Genomic DNA, 21,783 nt, shown 5'->3' on the forward strand with positions numbered 1-21,783 from the left:
ACGTCAAGATCAATCTCATCCAGAAAACTACTCTAAAAGGAACAATTATCTTCTGAGGTAAGATTATCTTAGTATTTTTGTCATGTACATGTATAAAAACAGTGATTATGTTTTCATATTTTTGTATGAAAAATCACTATTTTAATGTCATTCACATGCAAGGTTCCTTACATTCCTCTTTTAGCCCTTGGCAGTAAAAACATTTTATAATAAGTAGTTGCCAACAAAAATGTGTTCACTTGATGTTAATGGGGCATAACCTGAGATTTAGAAAAGGTAGATTTCAATAATTTTAGTTTCAAAAACATACTTTATAACCATAGACCCTTTTGTGTAGGGTCTATACTTTAACTATCACTTGCTGTCGCCTGAATTCAAAGCTGGTATACATGTCAGAATGAATGTAATGGACTCTAGTTACAAATGGAAATTTATTCTCACAAAGTCAACTTTGGGGTTACTTTCAAGCAATGTTTTGACTCTGTGAGTACAAATTTTCACTAATAAATAATTAATTGATGTTGTTGTGTACAATTTGCAGTCAAGTACAAAACCTTATAAACCCAAGTGTTACCACTTTTTGATAGCAGGCTCCCTATATACATACACATGTATAACTTGTACAGGCAGGCCTGGTTGGCTAAGATCATTTGTATACATCAAGTTGAATGTATTGTAAACAGTGCCACCATCAGATAACTAACTGCTTGTTTCAACTGCCATCATACTTTTTATGTATGTATATGTGTCAGGTCCATGTACTTGGCTGCTAGGAGACTGATTGCTTCATTTGAATATGCTAATGAGTTTTTACTTTGAATGGGTACATTATGCCACTATTTCTTCATGATTATTTGCATATGCTAATGAGATTTTACTTTGAATGGATACATTATGATGCTATTTCTTCATGATTATTTGCATATGCTAATGAGATTTTACTTTGAATGGGTACATTATGCCACTATTTCTTCATGATTATTTGCATATGCTAATGAGATTTTACTTTGAATGGATACATTATGATGCTATTTCTTCATAACCCAACAAACTAAATTTTTCAGGAGATTGATCCCCAAACACATTTTATCTTAAAAATAATTCTAAACTCGTTTATGTCACTGTTCACAAACTAAATAAACTTCACTGTGCATGAAATAATTACACACTGCAGAATTTGAAATATTTGTATTTTTATATGTTCATGTTATTTCTGTTTATATGGTCCTGTCCTTTTTGTGTGTACAATAGTTGTTATTGTTTATCTGTTTATGCAAATGTGTGTACAGCCAGTGATTGAGCATAAAAATGATAAATAAAATTGTCACACTAGCAGATATTAAAATTTTAGTTTAATACATGTTATTGTTTTATGATAAGTTCATTTGTATCGTAACAATTAAAATTTTTTAACAATTAGAAATTTGTTTGAATTGATTCCAGGATGAATTTCTTGTTCCCAATCATATTTCTGGGAGTATTTCTCCAAACTGCCATCACTCAGGAAACTGATGGCACATGCCTTAATATTTGTAGTGATTCCTGGCCAGACAGTAAGGGTCTACCTGGAACACCTGGTGTACCTGGTATGCCTGGACCAATAGGAAGACAGGGTAGGTAATGTTTTATAACAAACACACCTGGTGATATGGTATAAACGCATAATTCATCAGCTCCCTTATAAAATGTACAGGCTTTCCTACAGCATCTAATGTTGTAACATGAACAGATTTTTCATCTGGTTCAACAAAAATCTTACCAACACTGCTACATTTTATCATCTGGCTCAACTAAAATCTTAAAACAGTGCTACATTTTATTGTCTCACTTGCCACATATCTCTGTTGGTAAGATTGTTGTTGAGCCAGTCGATAAAATGTAGCAATGTTGGTAAGATTTTTGTTGCATTAGATGACATTTTAACGATTCGGGTTTTGTGATTTATACCATACATCACGAATATGCCAATGATATACCGGGGTATATACTATACAAAATGCAATATGTGCATAAAACCCAATCATTTTAAACATTTAAAATTGTTTAAAATCTCTGTCAAAATTAACTTTATCTGTTACTAATATATGTTGCATAGCTAGGAAACTGACATAGACTGGTTGTTCGATTCTCTTCATACAATAAAGAACTCTTTTTCTCTGTGACTTAGGTGAACCTGGCGTCAGGGGCCGTGCTGGACGGCCAGGAACAACAGGACTTCAAGGTCCCCCAGGAGAGGGAAATTATGGAAGCAAAAGTTCAAGTACTCCGGCGGTAACCAAGGTAGCATTCACTGTGACTCGTGACAGTCCGTTATATGGAACAAGTTATGAACAGGTAATTACCTACACCGACGCCATCCTACTAGAAAATGCCAACATGAACACAAACACCGGTGTCTTTACTTGTGAGATTCCAGGTATCTACTATTTCTCTTTCAACTTCTGGAATCAATCTGGCAGGCAAATGGAGATATCCCTCCAACACGATGATGTCATTAAATTCAGGGTTTCCATGACGGCCGGACAGAAGATGTATCAAGAGCAATCTAACAGTGGTTTGTTACATCTGTATCGCCATGATAAGGTCAAACTGGTGTTTGTAGCTCGTACGGAGCATGGGATATCAGATGGTGATGGTCACAACACATTTACTGGTTACCTCGTTTATCCAGACTAACAAGATGGAGATAGTAACGAGATACCTCATTTATCTGGACTTGTGATGGTCACAATACATTACAGGCTACCATTTGATTTGGACTAACTGTACTGTGATGGTCACAATATATTTACTTAAAACCTTGTTTATCTGGACTATTAAACTAGATGCCAACATGTTTACTTAATATCTTGTTTATCTGGACTTACTACATGGTGATGGCCACAACACATTACAGGCTACCCTTTTGATTTCAACTATTTTGTTACAAACTGTACTGTCACAATTAATATTTACAGAATACCTTGTTTATCCAGACTAGATGGTACATGTAACGTGTTTCTTAATATCTTGTTTATCTGGACTACCAAGATGATGATAGTAACATTACATTTAGCCTTGTATATCTGGAATAACTAGATGACAATGATAACACATTTATCAGCTGTGCTTGTTTATCTGGACTTCCCACTACATGTAAATGGTGATGGTAATAACACATTTGCCATATACCTTGTTTATCTGGACTTCCCACTACATGTAAATGGTGATGGTAATAACACATTTGCCATATACCTTGTTTATCTGGACTTCCCACTACATGTAGATGGTGATGGTAACAAGACATTTACCATATACCTTGTTTATCTGGACTTCCCACTACATGTAGATGGTGATGGTAACAAGACATTTACCATATACCTTGTTTATCTGGACTTACTGCATGGTGATGGTAACAACACATAAAATAATAAAACATATTATCTTTTAACTGTACTGTCATTCAAACTGTATGTTATTTCTATAACATGGATATTACATCATATTTTCAGGTCAAAGGTGATCTCAAGAGTGTCTAGTGAGGTTTAATGTTTGTACACTGTGCTGGAAGCACTCTCCCCGGGGCACTTCCTGGCATGGCTCTATAACGTTTTAATGAGCCTAATTTCTACTTCCTCAATCCCATATGAGCCACTGTCACCCCTCAGTCTGCCTCAATCATAGTATCACATAGGAAATCCTTCACACAGCCACCCGTATCCTACTTGGTCCCCATTTATGCAGCTGAGTTCACTGTGGCACAATCAAGGTTCATATGTTGTTCATGGACTCTATAGCCATTCAGAAATGCATGGCAATGAAAAAGTTAAACTACATGTAGGAATGTACTTTATTTGTAAGTAACGATAACAATTAGTATTATGAATACATGAAAACATTGTGGAGTTCAGCTGACAACTCTATCCATGCCAAACTCTATCTCTATGTACTTGGCAATGTAACTGTCCCATTCACACGCAGTGTGTCCACTAAGCCAATTTGACATGTCACTGATGCACAGCTATTTCATGAAACCCGCCAACAATTTGGGCTTCCCCTATTCCTTAGAATTGAAAACACACTGGCAGGTACTTATAAGGTTCTTGGACAAAAATTATTGACTTTCATTGGAGAGCTGATTGGCCATATTGTATTATATCTCTCTTACACTCTTCTGGGTATAAGGAGGTTTGGTTTAAAAAAAAAAAAAAAAAAAAAAAAAATTATGTTTCTCGTTAGGCCTAAAAAAAATTGTGTGGTTCCAATTACACTCAATTATAGAATAGGTGGGGTAGGTAGATTTTTTTGTGCGAGTGTCTAGTTCAGGTAGTTATAATATGTTTTCCATTGCTTTCCATGGTTTCAGTGTTATTAGTTTCTTCTCATCAGATTTACAGCCACGATAGATTGGAAGTCTTTGAACAGTTTTATATAATTGTCTTTTTAAGTTGAAGTCAGTTTCCGCATCCACTATTTCTCGCGAGACCACAATTTGCACGATTTCATTATTCTCGATTACAGGAAAAGAAAGATAGGGTCAACAGTGAAAAACTAGGTGGGGTAGCGTAACCAGAACCAACATTTTTTTTTTTAGTCCTGAGAAGACTTCATCTTGTATTAAATATGGTGAAACTCATACATCTTGTATGCTAGGGGAGCAAAAACAGATGTCAGTGAAGATTCCATTGTGTGCAAATCAGGCCACAATTCAACTCATATTGAACTAATTATCTTTGACCCATGTAAACCACCACCCTACTCTCTCATGACTTGTGTAGGAGAAAAAATTTGCAGTAGCAAACAATGTTATATGGTTCTCATGTTTCATGGTAATTTTTCAAATTTGTTTTACATGCCTTTGATAGAAACTGTTTTTAAATCATTAATTTTGTCCCAAAAGACATAAACATAGTTTTCATAACATGAACAACTTTATGTTAGGAATCACAATGACATTGAAAAGTACAGAACAAAGAACTGCCATCCCTGTAGGAGGAATTATTGCAAGTCTAAATTTAGGAAAGGAAAGTTTTCTTACCCCCTCTGAAGCGAACATTTTGAAGGGGATGGGTCAATTTTAGATGAATGAATATGTAAGTAAACTCTAACCTGTCATTGACATTACCATGGTTACACATGGCTGGCAATTCATTTTTTTACTGAAAATGAAAGTGTCAGTCTATACAATGAAATTTCTGATAAAACCTACAGAAATTTGCCCAAACCCCCTCTAGTCCTACCCCACCGTCCCCCTTCAACCCTCTTAAAATGGTTTAGCTCCCAACACACACAGCATATCACCTGTCAAAGCCACATTGCAGTGTATATATACACAGTGACTGTAAATCCATGCATCCCAACGAGACTACATAAATGATTAGGCGGTCGATCATGTTGTCTGCTTCACAAGAACATCTCCAGAAACAACTCAAATACTACTAGCGCTAACCAGACTTCAACAAACTGGGTAAGAGAGATATTTCTGTTTATCTCTAAGTCAAACTTATCATCTTTGAAATCTCCGCCAATATTACGTTTTGTTTTTTGTTTTTTTTTGTATTTAGTTTAAACTATATTGCCACACTTTTATGGTAGAGACTAACTTACATGTGAAAATTGATTTGCAGCTGTTATAGAAATGTATAAATTTACTGTTCTCTCTCTTTTTTGACTTCTTGTTTTCCATTTTAATTGTTATAATGAACCTATTATGCAGCCATCAATTAGTAACAGCTCACATGATATACTAATTTTTTTATTTTTTTTTTATTTTTTAAAAACTTTTTGTGCTGGGAATTCCTCCCAGCGATTTTCTGTTATGCAGACAAATACAAACAAACACACACACACACAAATGCTACAGAGAACCATTCAGGTTTGGGACTACGTGACAGGGCTATGCTGCATGCTCTATATCACGTTGCTGTGAAACTGTCAAGGCTTTCCCAGTCAGTCCACAGGCTATCCCAGAGTCACCCAGGCCCGGCAAACATAGCACCTGTGGGCTCTGTGTGATATAATACTAATTTATAAACATTCATGTGAGCTCTACACATTATAATAATAAGGAAGAATTAATAATATTGCAAACTTTCAGCTTTTTTCCCCTCTGTCGCTTCTTGTGTGTGTATGCTGATGAAGGCCATACTTACTGTTTGAACACCACTTGAAGTATCAAATGACAGTTTTCAACTCATTGACTAAGTGAATATAATAGTTAAACTTTTCAGCTGGTTTCGTTTATCCACATGGATGTAATTCCTACACCACTGACATATGCTATTTAGTACTTTGCTTTGGTCACACTGCCACCATGCTTTAAAACATATATGGGGGGGGGGGGGGGTATTACTAGCCAACAGTCAGCCCAGCACTATAAACAAACCGAGACAAAAACCCTTTTTATGGTTAAAAGTAGCACTCTTCCATTACACTACTCATCTATCTTATAAATGTGGATGGCGAGAACTGGGGGGGGGGGGGGGGGGGGTTCAGAAAAAACCCACCTATATCTAAAATCAACAGCTCTGTGTTCCTAACATGTCCAAATAAGATGTTAAAATATATATTATGAATGTAATGAAAGTGGTGTACGCTATTATGAGAAAGTCAGTATTAAAATCTAACAAAACAGTTTTAAAAATGTTCCATTTGCAGCTAAAAGTGAAGTTTTAAGAAATATTATTACAGAGGTTGACAATGTTAAAAGTTGACAATTTTATCACTTTTTTGAAAGTGTTTCTCCACTGTAAAACTTTGATAAGGGAAAAAAACCAAAATGTGTCTTTCGGATAACACGACTGACCCTAGTTTAAGCTCCTGACCCTAAACATTTTTTTTAACATTTAAAACAAAAAGGTAAGAAATTCTTTGTTTTCTTGATCTTCATGAAAGTCTGTTTTCTTTCCCGAGTGATGTCAGTACACATATTTCATCAAACTATCATAGAATGGGTATTCTGACGAACATTTTGATCGTTTTCAAAAATTAAAAACAATTACAAAAGATAAAATAAAATAAAATCTCGACCTACTTACCCGTATTTTCTGAGGCCATGTTTTCGGAAACACAATTTTTTTTTTGCCTAAGTAGAATATATTATAAAGCCTACAAACTAATATCAGTGTCTCCAAATAGGGAACTTATAATCCACACTGAGCATGCTCAGACGCAAAGGACTATGGGATTATCTGTGGTTATCGTAATACATAAATCTGCAGCTACTGATAAAATAAACATTCCACACTGTTCAGGGTGACTATGAATTAATTATTTGTGGTTAAAAACAATGTAACATTATTGTTTACAATACTATTTGATTCATATTTATTATCACATTTCCCATAATGCAACATTCAACATGGTGGGTTTGTAATTTCCCGATTACAAGCTTTAAAAACCACAGTTTCTATTTTGTATCTGATAAAAAGTATACCAGATTATCAATTTTTTTGAACCTGTTGCAAAAATTTTTAGTTGATATTATTCGATAAAAACTAACTGTTCTTTTATTTTTTGGTGAATAGATTTCGGAATGGAATATTTGATAGCAATTCTACTCCTTGGAGTAATTCTCCGAACTGTCAACACATTGGAAACTGATGGCCAGTGTCTAAATATCTGTACTAATTCCTGGCCTGACACTAGAGGGCCACAAGGACCTCCTGGTGCACCTGGTATTTCAGGACCTGTGGGAAGACAAGGTAGGAATTTTAACTTGTACACCTGGTGTTTACCATTCCTATATCAATTTTTTTTAATCATTAAATATGAAATTCTCAACATAATAATACAATTTTTTACTGTATAAATAACCATTTATCAAACTCTTTTTTACATGACCTCATACCTGACTATCATTCTTTCAATCTTTCATGTCAAAGGTGAACCTGGTGTCAAAGGTCAAAGTGGTGATCCTGGAACGGTAGGACCACAAGGTCCCAAGGGAGAACGTGGACGTAATGGTAAAGATGGTGTCGGGATACAAGGTCTAAAAGGCACGAAAGGAGATGTCGGATTATCAGGACAAAAGGGAGAAAAGGGTGAAAGTGGGGTTGAAAAACCCTCACACTATTTTGCAGAGTTCGTCAAAGTTGCATTCAGCGTGAAAAGAGAGACAAATTTACTGGGAAGAAGTTCTGACCAAGTTATCACCTATACCGATACCATCCTGGATGAAAATGCCGACATTGACCTAGACACTGGGGTGTTTACCTGCACAGTACCTGGAATCTATTATTTCTCTTTCAATTTCTGGAACTGGACCGGCAGAAGTATGGAAATTGAACTGAGGCATAATAATGTGACACATTTTCAATTGTACATGACGTCTCAACGTGGCATGTACCAACAACAATCTAACAGTGGTATGTTACGTCTAAATCGAAATGACCAAGTCATGTTGGTGTTAGTTAGTGGTGAAAATCATGGTTTTTCAGGTGGTTCTGGTCACAACATATTCAATGGATATCTTGTGTATCCAGAATAACTAAAATACAGTGTACTAGCATCATTGTGTATCCATGAAAGCAGAAAATAACTAAAATACAGTGTACTAGCTTGTGTATCCATGAAAGCAGAAAATAACCAAAATACGGTGTACTAGCTTGTGTATCCAGAATGAGCAAAATACAGTTTATTACATTGTACCTTGTATATCCTGGAGGAATAACTAAAATACAGTGTACTAGCTTGTGTATCCAGGTGGAATGACTAAAATACAGTGTACTAGCATGTGTATCCATGAAAGCAGAAAATAACCAAAATACGGTGTACTAGCTTGTGTATCCAGAATGAGCAAAATACAGTTTATTACATTGTACCTTGTATATCCTGGAGGAATAACTAAAATACAGTGTACTAGCTTGTGTATCCAGGTGGAATAACTAAAATACAGTGTACTAGCATGTGTATCCAGGTGGAATAACTAAAATACAGTGTACTAGCTTGTGTATCCATGAAAGCAGAAAATAACCAAAATACGGTGTACTAGCTTGTGTATCCAGAATGAGCAAAATACAGTTTATTACATTGTACCTTGTATATCCTGGAGGAATAACTAAAATACAGTGTACTAGCTTGTGTATCCAGGTGGAATAACTAAAATACAGTGTACTAGCTTGTGTATCCAGGTGGAATAACTAAAATACAGTGTACTAGCTTGTGTATCCAGGTGGAATAACTAAAATACAGTGTACTAGCTTGTGTATCCAGGTGGAATAACTAAAATACAGTGTACTAGCTTGTGTATCCAGGTGGAATAACTAAAATACAGTGTACTAGCATGTGTATCCAGAATAACTAAAATACAGTGTACTAGCTTGTATATCCTAACTACAATACTGTAACAGTGTATTGTATCATATTCAGTGGATATTTTGTGTATCCTGATGAAGCAAATTACAGTTTATGTACACTAGACCAAAAGACATATCCATGGGGTAGTGAGTGCTTACATATTACCAATGACTGGATCTTTCAGACTACATCTTAAATGTAACATTACTGAATGTGTTGTTTTGTTCAAATTTATGTCAGCTAGCATATGACATTTTTGTTTTTAAAAAAAAATATATTTCTGAGATCCAGCTATTTGTATGTAATTAATGATTTCATACATGAACTCAATCTTTCTCTGATGTTAATTCACAATCTCCAGATGTTGAGTGAAATTAATGTAAATTATAACTAGTGTTGAATAAAATACTTTATTTAGTTGATTGATTGACATGCAGTATAAATTGCAAAAATAGGCTTTATATGCAAATTAGTTTGGTTCTTATTTTGTTTTTTGCAAGAAAAACAAATAAAATATGAACTTAGTACCACTAAATTACCGATTTGAAAAGAACAGTTTTTGTATCATATATGAAAAATATATAATTTGTTGTGTCAGTGCAGTAAGGTCGTATCTGCCTATACAATTGCATTTGATATTAACAGGTTTGACCTTTCTGCACTGGCGCAACAAAATACGTTGGTATGGATCACTGCTCTGAACAAAATATGCATGATTCAAAACAACAAACTAGCAAATAACAAGGAGGTCGAGGGGAAAAGAGTAACAGTATAATGGCTTCAAAATCATATCCAACTTAACAGGATTCCAAATGGTGGTGATGGTGGTGGTGGTGTTGGGAGGAGGGGGGGTGATGTAACCTGGGGGTATGGTTGACATAACCTACACTAACACAATATCCCTGCTATTGTCAGTTAATAAAAAAAATCAATTTTAAGATTCCATGGAAAATTTCAAGTGCATCATTTTATCTCCAAATATGGTTTGACAAAGTGATGCCAAAAAATGAAAGTTCATATAGTCATGTTTTGTGCATAACATGAAATTCAAGAAGCTTTTTTCGACGAAACCCAATTTCTTTAGTGAGTGTTCCATGCAAAAGAATTAAAACACCATTTCAAGCCCATATAAGGATAAGAAAACGGTGTCTATGTATTTGTATGCAAATTAGAGAAACAGCTTTTCGTGAAAAAATGAAGTATAAGTACCCGTTTTCTATGAATATCACACGGCCCTTTACTTCCTCAACTTCCTGGGAGCATACATGTACAACCCAGAAAGCAGCAATATTACACTGTGACCATGGAAACTTTTGAGAGACATTAACATCGATTAATGTCGTCACTTCTGTATCATCCCCGTCTAGGCACGGAAGTAGAGTACTGTCACCATGTAATGTATCTCAGCTTCACTCATATGATGTCTCGGTATTAAATATCACCAAAGTTCTTCCATTTCCTGTTTTCTCAACTCTCCGTGACCCGACAAATTCATGATGATGACAAATTCAGGATGATGACATTTTTTGCTGAACTATGACCTAGTGTCTTTCTATCCTTGCCAAGTAACTTTTTTTACATTTCCTATAAATATTGTATGTTAGAAAACTCATGTAAAATCTCAAAAACATATTAAGTGCAAGAGCTAGTTTCTTTTGAAAGTATTACAATTCACACAGAAAGATCAAGATTCCAAACTTAGCATTGTTCACAACTTTGTTCAATTTGAATTTTTTATGGACTATTTACTTTAAGGGTGTGCCTGTACTTCTTTCTTAATGTCACAAAAAGTGTTTTCATTCAATCAAGCTATCTTAAGATGTAGCATGTTTTGTATTAAGTGTATGTATAGTTGTATGCCGGTGAACGGTAACGTGAAAGGGGCTGTACGTTGGTACATGCATTAAAGGCCCTAAGTTGTGGTTGTGGTTGTGTGTGTGTATTAGGGTGAAGACTGTTGATTTGTTTTGACACTTCTGCTTTCAATGTTACAATAAATGAAGTGCAGACAATGTTATTTGTGAGATTTTTCTAATCATTTATGATATACCATGCAATGATTTGATACTGTGATATATTATGAAAAACACTTAGTAATAGTATGCCTGAATGTATCGCTTTGTTATGATTAATAATATCACAAATCTGCAAAGTAAAAAATTCATTTTTTTTATTAAGTGGACTACATTCTTAACTCTTTTTACTCACAAATATGAAATTCAAATAGCATTCTAAAGTTGCAACGAAAAAATAAAGTTTAAAAATAATGCCAATGGTGTTGCAGCACAACTGGTACAGTAAGGGCAATAACAGACAGACCAGTAATGGCAATGACAGACAGACGAAGGGACAGACAAAAAAATGGGCGGACAGGCAGACAGATGAATTGACAGACAAACAAATGGGCGGACAGGTAGACAGACGGATGGACGGATGATGGAGGGATGGACAATTTTATGACAGAACAGACAGAAACATAATTACTTTGGAATGGTAAACTCAGAGTTTGGCAATGAATGCAACATCTCAATCCATCTACTATGGACCTTGATTTTAATGGGAGCGGTGGTATGAGTCAGTGTACTGTGATAGGAAGTTTCTTATCTTACAAGTTCCTTGCTGTTATATGATTCCCTTGGCTACTTGTTGAGTTTCATATACATAAACTCAGATTTAAAACACTTAATTAAAATTGACCTAGTCTTCAGTTTCATGTCACAAATGAAAAGCTATCAGTAAAATTTCACTACAATTAATTTATGAATTGTGAGTATAGATCAATGATTTATCTGATTCCCTAGCTTAACCTAAAATTTAACGTAAACTCTGAATTGAGACTGATGAGTGAAAAACTCTTGTAGCATGGACCCCCTAACTGACTTAATATGAACTTGCTGAGGCAAGTGTCTGCTTTGTGAAGCTTTTCACTGCTCTGAACAAAATATGCATGATTCAAAACAACAAACTAGCAAATAACAAGGAGGTCGAGGGGAAAAGAGTAACAGTATAATGGCTTCAAAATCATATCCAACTTAACAGGATTCCAAATGGTGGTGATGGTGGTGGTGGTGTTGGGAGGAGGGGGGTGATGTAACCTGGGGTTATGGTTGACATAAGGGTGAGGTTTTTTTTTTTTTTGTTTCTCATCTCCAATGGAATAGTCAGGCGGGTCGGGCGGGCGAAATAAAAAAAAAAGGGGGGCAAGAAAAAAAAATGTATTTTTTCAGTTCTATTCTCTGTCCTTTCTGTCCTGTTAGTCTCTATACAACTTCATTTCTCTTCTCTTTATTGATTTCCTTGTTACAAGTCTCTTTCCTTCATTTTAGCAAGGTTGACAAGTCTGTAGAACAACTTTGTAAGAAGATGATTAAATACTTATCATCCTGAAGGGTGTATATCTGTAGCCATGAACTATTGTGTGATTTTATCAGGAGTACTAATACATTCGTCCTATTAATCAAAGTGGCATTGCCATCGCTAACAATGTTTTCAAGTTATCCAATTTGAACTTTAGTGTGCAACTTTTTGAAACACGTACGTGATTGTCACTGATCAGTGTGCTAGATGAATTTTCATTTATATAAACCATTACTTCTATGAAACATTTTTCTTCAGTGTGAACTTGTCAAAACAATCCACCAGATAACATGTCAAGCATTTCTAGAACTCAGAACCCCTTTGGGATTTACTGTTTAAAAGTAATTAAAAGTAATAATGTAAACATTGGAATGTCTTCAAAGGTCATGCATGTCATGGGTCATGAAACGGCTATGGAGTCGGTCATTTCCCTGATAATACAACTGATTTAAAGCTAAAAACTGGTCAAGAAATTTGGAATGCAGTATGACTTTTACCAATTTTAAGCATAATTTTGAAAATGATGGAAATATTCTGAGCTATTATTGCATTGCAGCAAAATGTACCGCGTGACAGTATTAATTTTGAGCCCTGTCCCTCATCAAACCTCAATGGCTTCTGCCATGATGAAAGACACATGCTGCTCTGACGTAACAAAGGGGTTGGGTGGGTGGGTGGGTGAGAGGGGGGGGGGGTTAGACGGCGGTGTTCTGCCAAGGTTTCCAACAAGTGGGGACACAGGCCCCTTGGTTCCAAAAAGTGGTGTCATTTGACAGGGAGTGGGGTCAATTATTATTGTTTATGAAATATTCATATAAATTATCTCAGACCACTATAGAGATACTGTGGTCTGAGATATTCCATTACGTATAGACCATTACCTAACAACATAAAAAAATTCCATTCATAATAACAGTTCCCAGTAAGCTATTTTTTGAAAATAGTGTACTACACATTACACCTTGTGACCCTCAAGGAATGTGAATAAATTGACAGGCAGAGGAGTCTTGAAAACCGTATAAAAGGTTTTTATTCGATCTGTAAATAGTAATAAGTATGATATACAGGCAGTAAGTTTCTGTTCATAGGAACATGAACATTTGCATAACATAAACATAAACTAGTATGGCCATCCATAAGTGTCCATAACTAAATAATAAATATATATGGCTATAGAATATCTTTCAAGGTACATAAATACAACGTAGTCACGGAATTACAGGCTTGCAAAGTAACAGGCACTTGTGTTTGATTTCAAGTTCTATTTATAGCAGAGTTCCGCGTTGTATTCAAATACTGATAATGTCTTCATTACAAACGGTAAACTGATCCATATTTAGAGTTCTCATGATTAATATCCTATAGTATGCTGTCTAAGTTCACTAATTTGGCACAGTTTCTAACAGTACTTAACGGCGATTGTTCATATTCATATACTGTACGATGAACAACATCACATGTGTAAGGGGCGTATCTCACTAAAGTATCAAGTCACATGGTTTGCTGGGTAGTTAGCAATCTGTTCGAAATAACAAGTTACAGTGTATGAAATGGCTTCAAAACAACAATAAAGATTTCTTACTTCTTTGGCAAGACTCCACTGAAAACTACTGAACAGTAATTCAGCAAACAGACAGGAAACCTGCTGGTTTCACTGGAACAGTGTCCGTACAGCTTATACAAACTGTAAACAGAAATGGCGGCTACAATCTAAACATAGTACATTTTTGTTGTGTGAGGGCGGGCTTCACACAGCTACATGTATATCTATTTCTCAGCGTACCATTTCGCTCCCCCCCGATGAGGCGTTGGGCTCATCCTCATAACCTTCTGCTGGGTAAATAACTGCTATCTTTGTAACTGGTCTCTTGTAGATTCCGGTGGCAGTCTTTACCTTAATATTACGTACATTACCATCCAGTCCGGGGTAAACTTCCAGAATACGACCGATATACCATTTACCTCGGATTGCATTAGAGTCAGCTACTGTGACGATGTCATTAACTCGTACATTGCGTCTTTCTGCTTTCCATTTCTTACGTGGTACCAAATGCGGTAATACATCTCTGCTCCATCGTTTCCAGAATGAATCGATGATCTTCTGTACAAATTCAACACGGTGTCTTGGGTTCTTTGTCTCTCGAAATGGCCCTTGTGGTATAGCTGTCGATGCTCGACCTAGTAGAACATCATTTGGGCATAAGTACGCTCCGTCATCAGGATCATTTGGAATTCTTCCTATTGGTCTCTGGTTAACAAGATTTGCTACTTCAAGCAGTACAGTGTACAACTCGAATGCTGTCAGGACTTGTTCTCCAAGTGCTCGTTTCAATGCTGATTTGCATGTCTTTACAAGTGCTTCTGCACAACCATTCTGGTGTGGTGCTGCAGGTGTGGTAAATTTCCACTCCATGCCTTTGTCTGCACAGAACTCTTGTAGTTTCTCTTTATCCCATCCCTTTATCATAAGTCTGAGTTCTTGTTCTGCTCCCACTAATTGGCTACCATTATCGCTGATCATCTTTGATGGATATCCTCGTATTGCGAAAAATCTGCGGAGAACTTGCATAAACTCCATAGTTGAGTAATCAACAGCTAGCTCCAAGTGAACAGCTCTGGTATTTAGACAGGTAAAGATTACTCCATAATGCTTAGTAGTCTTATTTCGGATGATCTTTACTTGGTATGGTCCGAAGTAGTCACAAGCTGTATAATGAAATGGTGGTGTATACGGTGCTAACCTCTGCTTCGGCAAATCTCCCATGATCTGTGTTTCAGCTTTTCTGTTTCTTTCTTTACATAATACACATCTGAACTTTACAGTCTTGGCTAGCTTGTGGGCTTTCAGGATCCAGTATTTTCTTCTAGCCTTAGCTACTGTGGCTGCAACTCCAATGTGCCCAAGTTGGTGCATGTGCTGCATAATCAGAAGAGATATACGGTGTTGGTTTGGTAACAAAACTGGGTGGTTTGCTTCATAGGACATGAATGAGGCATTTACTCGACCTCCAACTCTGATTTTTCCTTCTTCATCTGTGAATGGACTCAACGTTTTGAATTCTCCATTTGCACGGCGTTCATGTAGACTTCTCTGTGCTCTGACTATCCAGTATGTCTCTGCATCCTTACATTCTTGTGGTGACAGTGGACCATATTTCATCACTCTGTTTTGCTGCTTGGCACGTACATTCTGGATAAATCTCAGGACATATGCAGTTACTCTGATCAGTCTCATCCATGATGAAAATCTTCTACTGTCAATAATGTCAGGTTTCTCTTGCGTGACAAAGATCTGCTTTGGTTTACATTCTTCTTTATCTGTCCCCGTTTGATCAGGACAGGATGTATCCTGTGGCCATTCAGACTCAGGTAAATACAGGAACTCTGGGCCACGTTGCCATCGTTTAGTTAACTGTTTAACAGGTATACCACGGGACACATCATCTGCTACATTGAATTCTCCTGGTATGTGTCTCCACTGTGACGGATCTGTAGCACTCTGAATTTCTCCAACTCTGTTAGATACAAATGGTTTGAATCTTCTGGCTGGGCTCTGAATCCATGCTAATACTATTCTGCTATCTGTAAGGAATATCGGCTTACTTATCTGGAATCTGGTTTGTTCGGTAATTGTCTTATACATTCGACTTGTTATGACTGCTGCTTGTAGTTCAAGTCTCGGTATTGTCAGTTTCTTCAGCGGTGCTACACGTGATTTAGCTGCTATGAATCTAACATCATATGTACCATCAACTAGTTGCCATCTGAAATATGCACAGGCTCCAAAGGCTTGTTCAGATGCATCAGAAAATATACAGAGTATCGGATCTCCGGCTGCATCAGGTGGCGTAAGACATCTGCTGAAACTTACATTGTTTAGTTCACTCATTTCTTGGAATAGCTTCATCCACTGATACTGCAATGGCTGTGATAATTCCTGGTCCCAGTCTAAACCTTGTTCCCATAAATGCTGCATACCTATCTTTGCGCGAATCAGAAATGCGGTCGCAAAGCCAATAGGATCAAAAATACGTGCAACTTGACTAAGAATTCTTCTCTTGGTCAGCTTCGGCTCATCAGATTCTTCTCTCTTTTCATATTTGTCTAAGTTTATACTGACTTTGAATCTGAGAGTATCTCCTTCAGGCTCCCATACTTGTCCTAATACTTTCTCTTCTGTTACGTTTGGGAGAAGTTTCAGCTCTGTTTTGTCTAAGTCAGCTGTCTCTTCATTTAGTGGCTGGTTTGACATCCAACCTTTGACTTTGAATCCACCTTCAGCAAGGACTGTGTCTATCTGCTTTGTCAGTTTCTGGGCTTCCTTCACAGTATGAACAGAATCACAAATATCATCCATGTACGTATTTTCTTTCAGCATGCGGGCAGCTTCAGGATACAGTTTCTCTCCTTCCTCTGCTGTACGTTTTAGTGCTGTCTGAGCCATGGCTGGTGCAGGTTTATCTCCAAACGTGAGAACTGTTTTAACATAAACTTCTGGTTTCTTACTGACATTGAGATCTCTCCATAGAAATCTGTGTACATGTTGATCTCTCTCTGGTATCAGAATTCTGTGATACATCTTTGAGATGTCACCAATGACTGCGGTTTCATTTTCACGGAATCTCAACATTACTCCAAATAGATTATTCAGCAGGTCTGGACCTTTAATCCAGTAGTCATTTAAACAGTGTCCCTGGAACACAGCTGATGAGTTGAAGACAATACGGAGGGGTGTACTTTTCTTCTCTGGTCTCAGGACTCCATGATGTGCAATGTAATGTACAGGACCTGGGTATGACTCTGATTCTTCATCGGATAATTTTCTGGCGAACTGCATTTCTACCATTTCTTTAATCTGACTACTGTAGGCTTCGGCATGATCAGGATGTCTCATCAAACGTCTTTCAGTTGAGTACAGTTTCTTCTCAGCTTGGATTCTGTTATCTGGTAGTAGACTTGGATCCTTTCGCCAAGGGTACGGTATAAGCCATTGGCTTCCAACTTTAGTACAGGTTTCATCTATAATTCTGCCTTCATCTGCTTCTGCAGGATTCAGGTTATCAGGTTTACAGCTACATGACTTAACAGTAACTCCCATTGTCTCAGTAGTCCAGAAATCAGTCAAGTCAACAGGTGCTGCCAACTTGATATGCAGTACTTGACAGTTTTGGGGCTGCTCTCCAGTGGACGCTCCAAATATCACCCAACCCAGTGGTGAACGACGGGCTACCAGGTTACCTGCTTCTATTGTTTCTCCAGCATGCATTTTAGCATGATCAATTCCAATTAACATGTCTACTGAACCACTTCCTCGATGAATATCATACGGTTTAATGTTCAGCTGCTTTGACATTTCAGTAACATTCACTTCAGATATGTCATTACTAATGGAAGGGATGCCTATTGCTTTGACATTGAAGATCTGCTTCTTGTTGACAGGGTGGACAGGAACAACATACATCTTTGTGCAGAGTTCTTCTTCTTCACCTCCTACCTTTGTAATAGTAGTACTGATGTTTTTACCTCTAAGCTGCAGACTCTCTGCAAGAGATGTCTTTATCAGGCTGATCTGTGCACCAGAATCTAGGAGTACATTGGCTGGTTGCTGTCTACTATTGTTACCAACAATGCTTACTGAAACAACTGGCAGTAATGTCTCCTTGCCGTATATGGTTGCTACACCAACAGAATTATTATCTGACATGACTGCAGGAACAGGCTGTGCACCAGTATGTAGAAGTGGATGATGGAACATGTTACATGGCATACCATTGGTCATTTCCTGACAGTGACGTCTTCTTGAACATGTTTTTGCTGCATGGTTTTTGCCAGCTTTCTTTAGACAACTGAAGCATGCCTTACCATCCTTTATTGTCTTCAAACGTTTATCCGGAGGCATTGCAATCAGCTTACGGCACTGATCTACCCAGTGATCTGATGACTGGCATATCCAACACTTATAACGCAGCGGGCCACTGCTACTGGTACCCTCTGATACATAGTTAACTGCTGACGTACGTGTACTTTGAACTGGATTACGTAATGGTGCAGTTGCTCTCATACGGGATTTCATTTCTTGTGTCATCCAGTCCATTAGAGCTTCCATTGTTGCTCGCTGGTTCTTTGTTTCTAGTAGACGAAACCAAACTTTCCGGTCATCAGCACTCATCTTCTTCTCTATCATGGCCAATACATGGTTATTGTCCATATCATGTGGTCTACCTACTTCTTTCAGTATATTATAGCTACGCCTTACCAGGTGTACTAACTCGCAGAAGCGGCCATCTTCTTCGTCCTTTAACGGCTTGAACTTCAATATATCTTGCATAATAATATCTGCTACAAATCTCGGATCACCATAAATTGAGTCCAGGTATCCCCAGGCAGCATCATAATCTGTGCCTAAACCTCCGATCAGGTCAAGTGGTTTACCTTGCAGACAGGTGCGTAGGAGAGCTGATGCATCACGTTTACTGCATCTTTTATCAACCATGTGTTTGAAATCAGCTCTGAATGTGAAATACTCTCTGACATCACCTGAAAACTTTGGAAGTTTCGGCTTCTCCATCTTAAAGCTGCATGACTGGTGAGAATCAGCTGGCTGATGCTCAGGTTTAGCATGTTGTATAGCTGGGCTTACAACATCACCTTGTACAGTGTTACTGGCTACAGGGTTTGACACATCAACAGTACTGTTTTCTCTTGCTTCATCTATAGTGTCATTCTCCTTATTGCCTACAGCCTCAGGATTAACATTGTCTGAACTGTCATCTCTTTTTGTTACTTCACCCGCTCTCAGGTAATCTATGGCTGTACTTTTGAGACAAATGAAGTTTTGTTGACAGTCTCCAATCCAGCCTTCTTCCTGATCAAATTCACCATCATCATCAATGTACTGGGTGTATTCTTCGTGTTTCAGAACCAGATCATCATAAACTTGTATATACTTTTGCAGTGACTGATGGACTTCATCTTTTGGACGTTTACTATCAATCAGAGCTGTAAGGCCATTACCATTACGAGTTAGTGATGCTTTTGCACTTCTTCTTTTCATCTTTGCTTCTTTCCTGTTTTCCTCTGTTTCTGACATCATGAAATGCACGTGTATCCACACTCCCTAGGATCCAGGTCAACAGCTTATAGAAATCGAATGAATGTGACCCTCAAGGAATGTGAATAAATTGACAGGCAGAGGAGTCTTGAAAACCGTATAAAAGGTTTTTATTCGATCTGTAAATAGTAATAAGTATGATATACAGGCAGTAAGTTTCTGTTCATAGGAACATGAACATTTGCATAACATAAACATAAACTAGTATGGCCATCCATAAGTGTCCATAACTAAATAATAAATATATATGGCTATAGAATATCTTTCAAGGTACATAAATACAACGTAGTCACGGAATTACAGGCTTGCAAAGTAACAGGCACTTGTGTTTGATTTCAAGTTCTATTTATAGCAGAGTTCCGCGTTGTATTCAAATACTGATAATGTCTTCATTACAAACGGTAAACTGATCCATATTTAGAGTTCTCATGATTAATATCCTATAGTATGCTGTCTAAGTTCACTAATTTGGCACAGTTTCTAACAGTACTTAACGGCGATTGTTCATATTCATATACTGTACGATGAACAACATCACATGTGTAAGTGGCGTATCTCACTAAAGTATCAAGTCACATGGTTTGCTGGGTAGTTAGCAATCTGTTCGAAATAACAAGTTACAGTGTATGAAATGGCTTCAAAACAACAATAAAGATTTCTTACTTCTTTGGCAAGACTCCACTGAAAACTACTGAACAGTAATTCAGCAAACAGACAGGAAACCTGCTGGTTTCACTGGAACAGTGTCCGTACAGCTTATACAAACTGTAAACAGAAATGGCGGCTACAATCTAAACATAGTACATTTTTGTTGTGTGAGGGCGGGCTTCACACAGCTACATGTATATCTATTTCTCAGCGTACCACACCTTAGAAAAAGAAGGCAATTAAGATTATGTAACTTTAAGTTATATATATATATATATATATATATATATATATATATATATATATATATATATATACATAAAAATGAAAGAAGACGAGTCTGATATTACATAGTGGAATTACACTACGGACCGTTTCACCCGAAGGATCGTCAGGTGTAATAGTGTGGTTTAATAGTATTCGTTAGCTATACATCCTGCATTATGTACATAACTTGTGTGTGTTCACTGATGGCTGTGTGTACACAAAAAGATTGACAACAAAGGTTACGTATTATTAAGTAAGAACTACTTAATAATACGTAACCTTTGTTGTCAATCTTTTTGTGTACACACAGCCATCAGTGAACACACACAAGTTATGTACATAATGCAGGATGTATAGCTAACGAATACTATTAAACCACACTATTACACCTGACGATCCTTCTGGTGAAACGGTCCGTAGTGTAATTCCACTATGTAATATCAGATTCGTCTTCTTTCATTTTTATGTATGATAGCTCTCCAAGGTGATCGAGCACTCTACTTGGCGAAAGAAGAATGAAATTATATGTATATATATATATATATATATATATATATATATATATATATATATATATATATATATATATACATGTATGTGTATATATATATATATATATATATATATATATATATATATATATATATATATATATATATATATATATATATATATATATAGGAAGTCAGCGGTAAGATTTGTCCGTAGTACAGTGCTCGATACGTCTGCACGCAGAGCGGAGTATATGTTGAGGGTAGAAGAAAATCAAGTCAGGTTTTTCGTCTCTACAAGCCTGTTTCGTGAGTAAATCACTCGTCAGGAGATGTTGATGTACATCAACATCTCCTGACGAGTGATTTACTCACGAAACAGGCTTGTAGAGACGAAAAACCCGACTTGATTTTCTTCTACCCTCAATATATATATATATATATATATATATATATATATATATATATATATATATATATATATATATATATGATATATTGTTTAGAAAGATTGGACAGCCAGGTAGTCACAATTTTTAATCTGAATATCAATGAATAGCAGTGCTAAAATTTATAATTCCCTTTTTTCAGACAAGGACAATGACCAACTTCAAAATAAGTCACAGTGAACAT

At 36.7% G+C, this 21,783-nt stretch overlaps 3 protein-coding genes across 3 annotated transcripts in view; 1 reads left to right on the top strand and 2 right to left on the bottom strand.

Moving 5' to 3' along the window:
- The window catches only part of LOC144446446 (ATP-binding cassette sub-family A member 2-like), a 76,330-nt gene that overhangs the window by 14,389 nt on the left and 40,158 nt on the right, over positions 1-21,783 (bottom strand). The window lies entirely within an intron of this gene.
- On the top strand, positions 5,350-8,810 carry LOC144446450 (complement C1q tumor necrosis factor-related protein 4-like). Its single transcript, XM_078136212.1, has 3 exons — positions 5,350-5,446; positions 7,506-7,682; positions 7,863-8,810. The coding sequence occupies exons 2-3, from the start codon at positions 7,514-7,516 to the stop codon at positions 8,465-8,467; spliced, it is 774 nt and encodes a 257-aa protein (XP_077992338.1). The 5' UTR covers positions 5,350-5,446; positions 7,506-7,513; the 3' UTR covers positions 8,468-8,810.
- On the bottom strand, positions 13,597-19,857 carry LOC144446445 (uncharacterized). The gene is made up of 2 exons (XM_078136207.1): positions 14,216-19,857; positions 13,597-13,671 (listed from the first exon to the last, which is right to left on the bottom strand). Exon 1 carries the CDS (start codon positions 19,724-19,726, stop codon positions 14,408-14,410), a length of 5,319 nt encoding a protein of 1,772 aa, XP_077992333.1. The 5' UTR covers positions 19,727-19,857; the 3' UTR covers positions 13,597-13,671; positions 14,216-14,407.

This window comes from Glandiceps talaboti, chromosome 15 (assembly GCF_964340395.1).
Source record: "Glandiceps talaboti chromosome 15, keGlaTala1.1, whole genome shotgun sequence".
Classification (NCBI taxonomy): Eukaryota; Metazoa; Hemichordata; class Enteropneusta; family Spengelidae; genus Glandiceps; species Glandiceps talaboti.

Coding starts and splice junctions, on each gene's coding strand:
- LOC144446450 (XM_078136212.1), top strand. CDS start 7,514: ATGGAATATTTGATAGCAATTCTACTCCTTGGAGTAATTCTCCGAACT. Junction 7,683..7,862: donor AGGACCTGTGGGAAGACAAG/GTAGGAATTTTA, acceptor TTCATGTCAAAG/GTGAACCTGGTGTCAAAGGT.
- LOC144446445 (XM_078136207.1), bottom strand. CDS start 19,726: ATGATGTCAGAAACAGAGGAAAACAGGAAAGAAGCAAAGATGAAAAGA.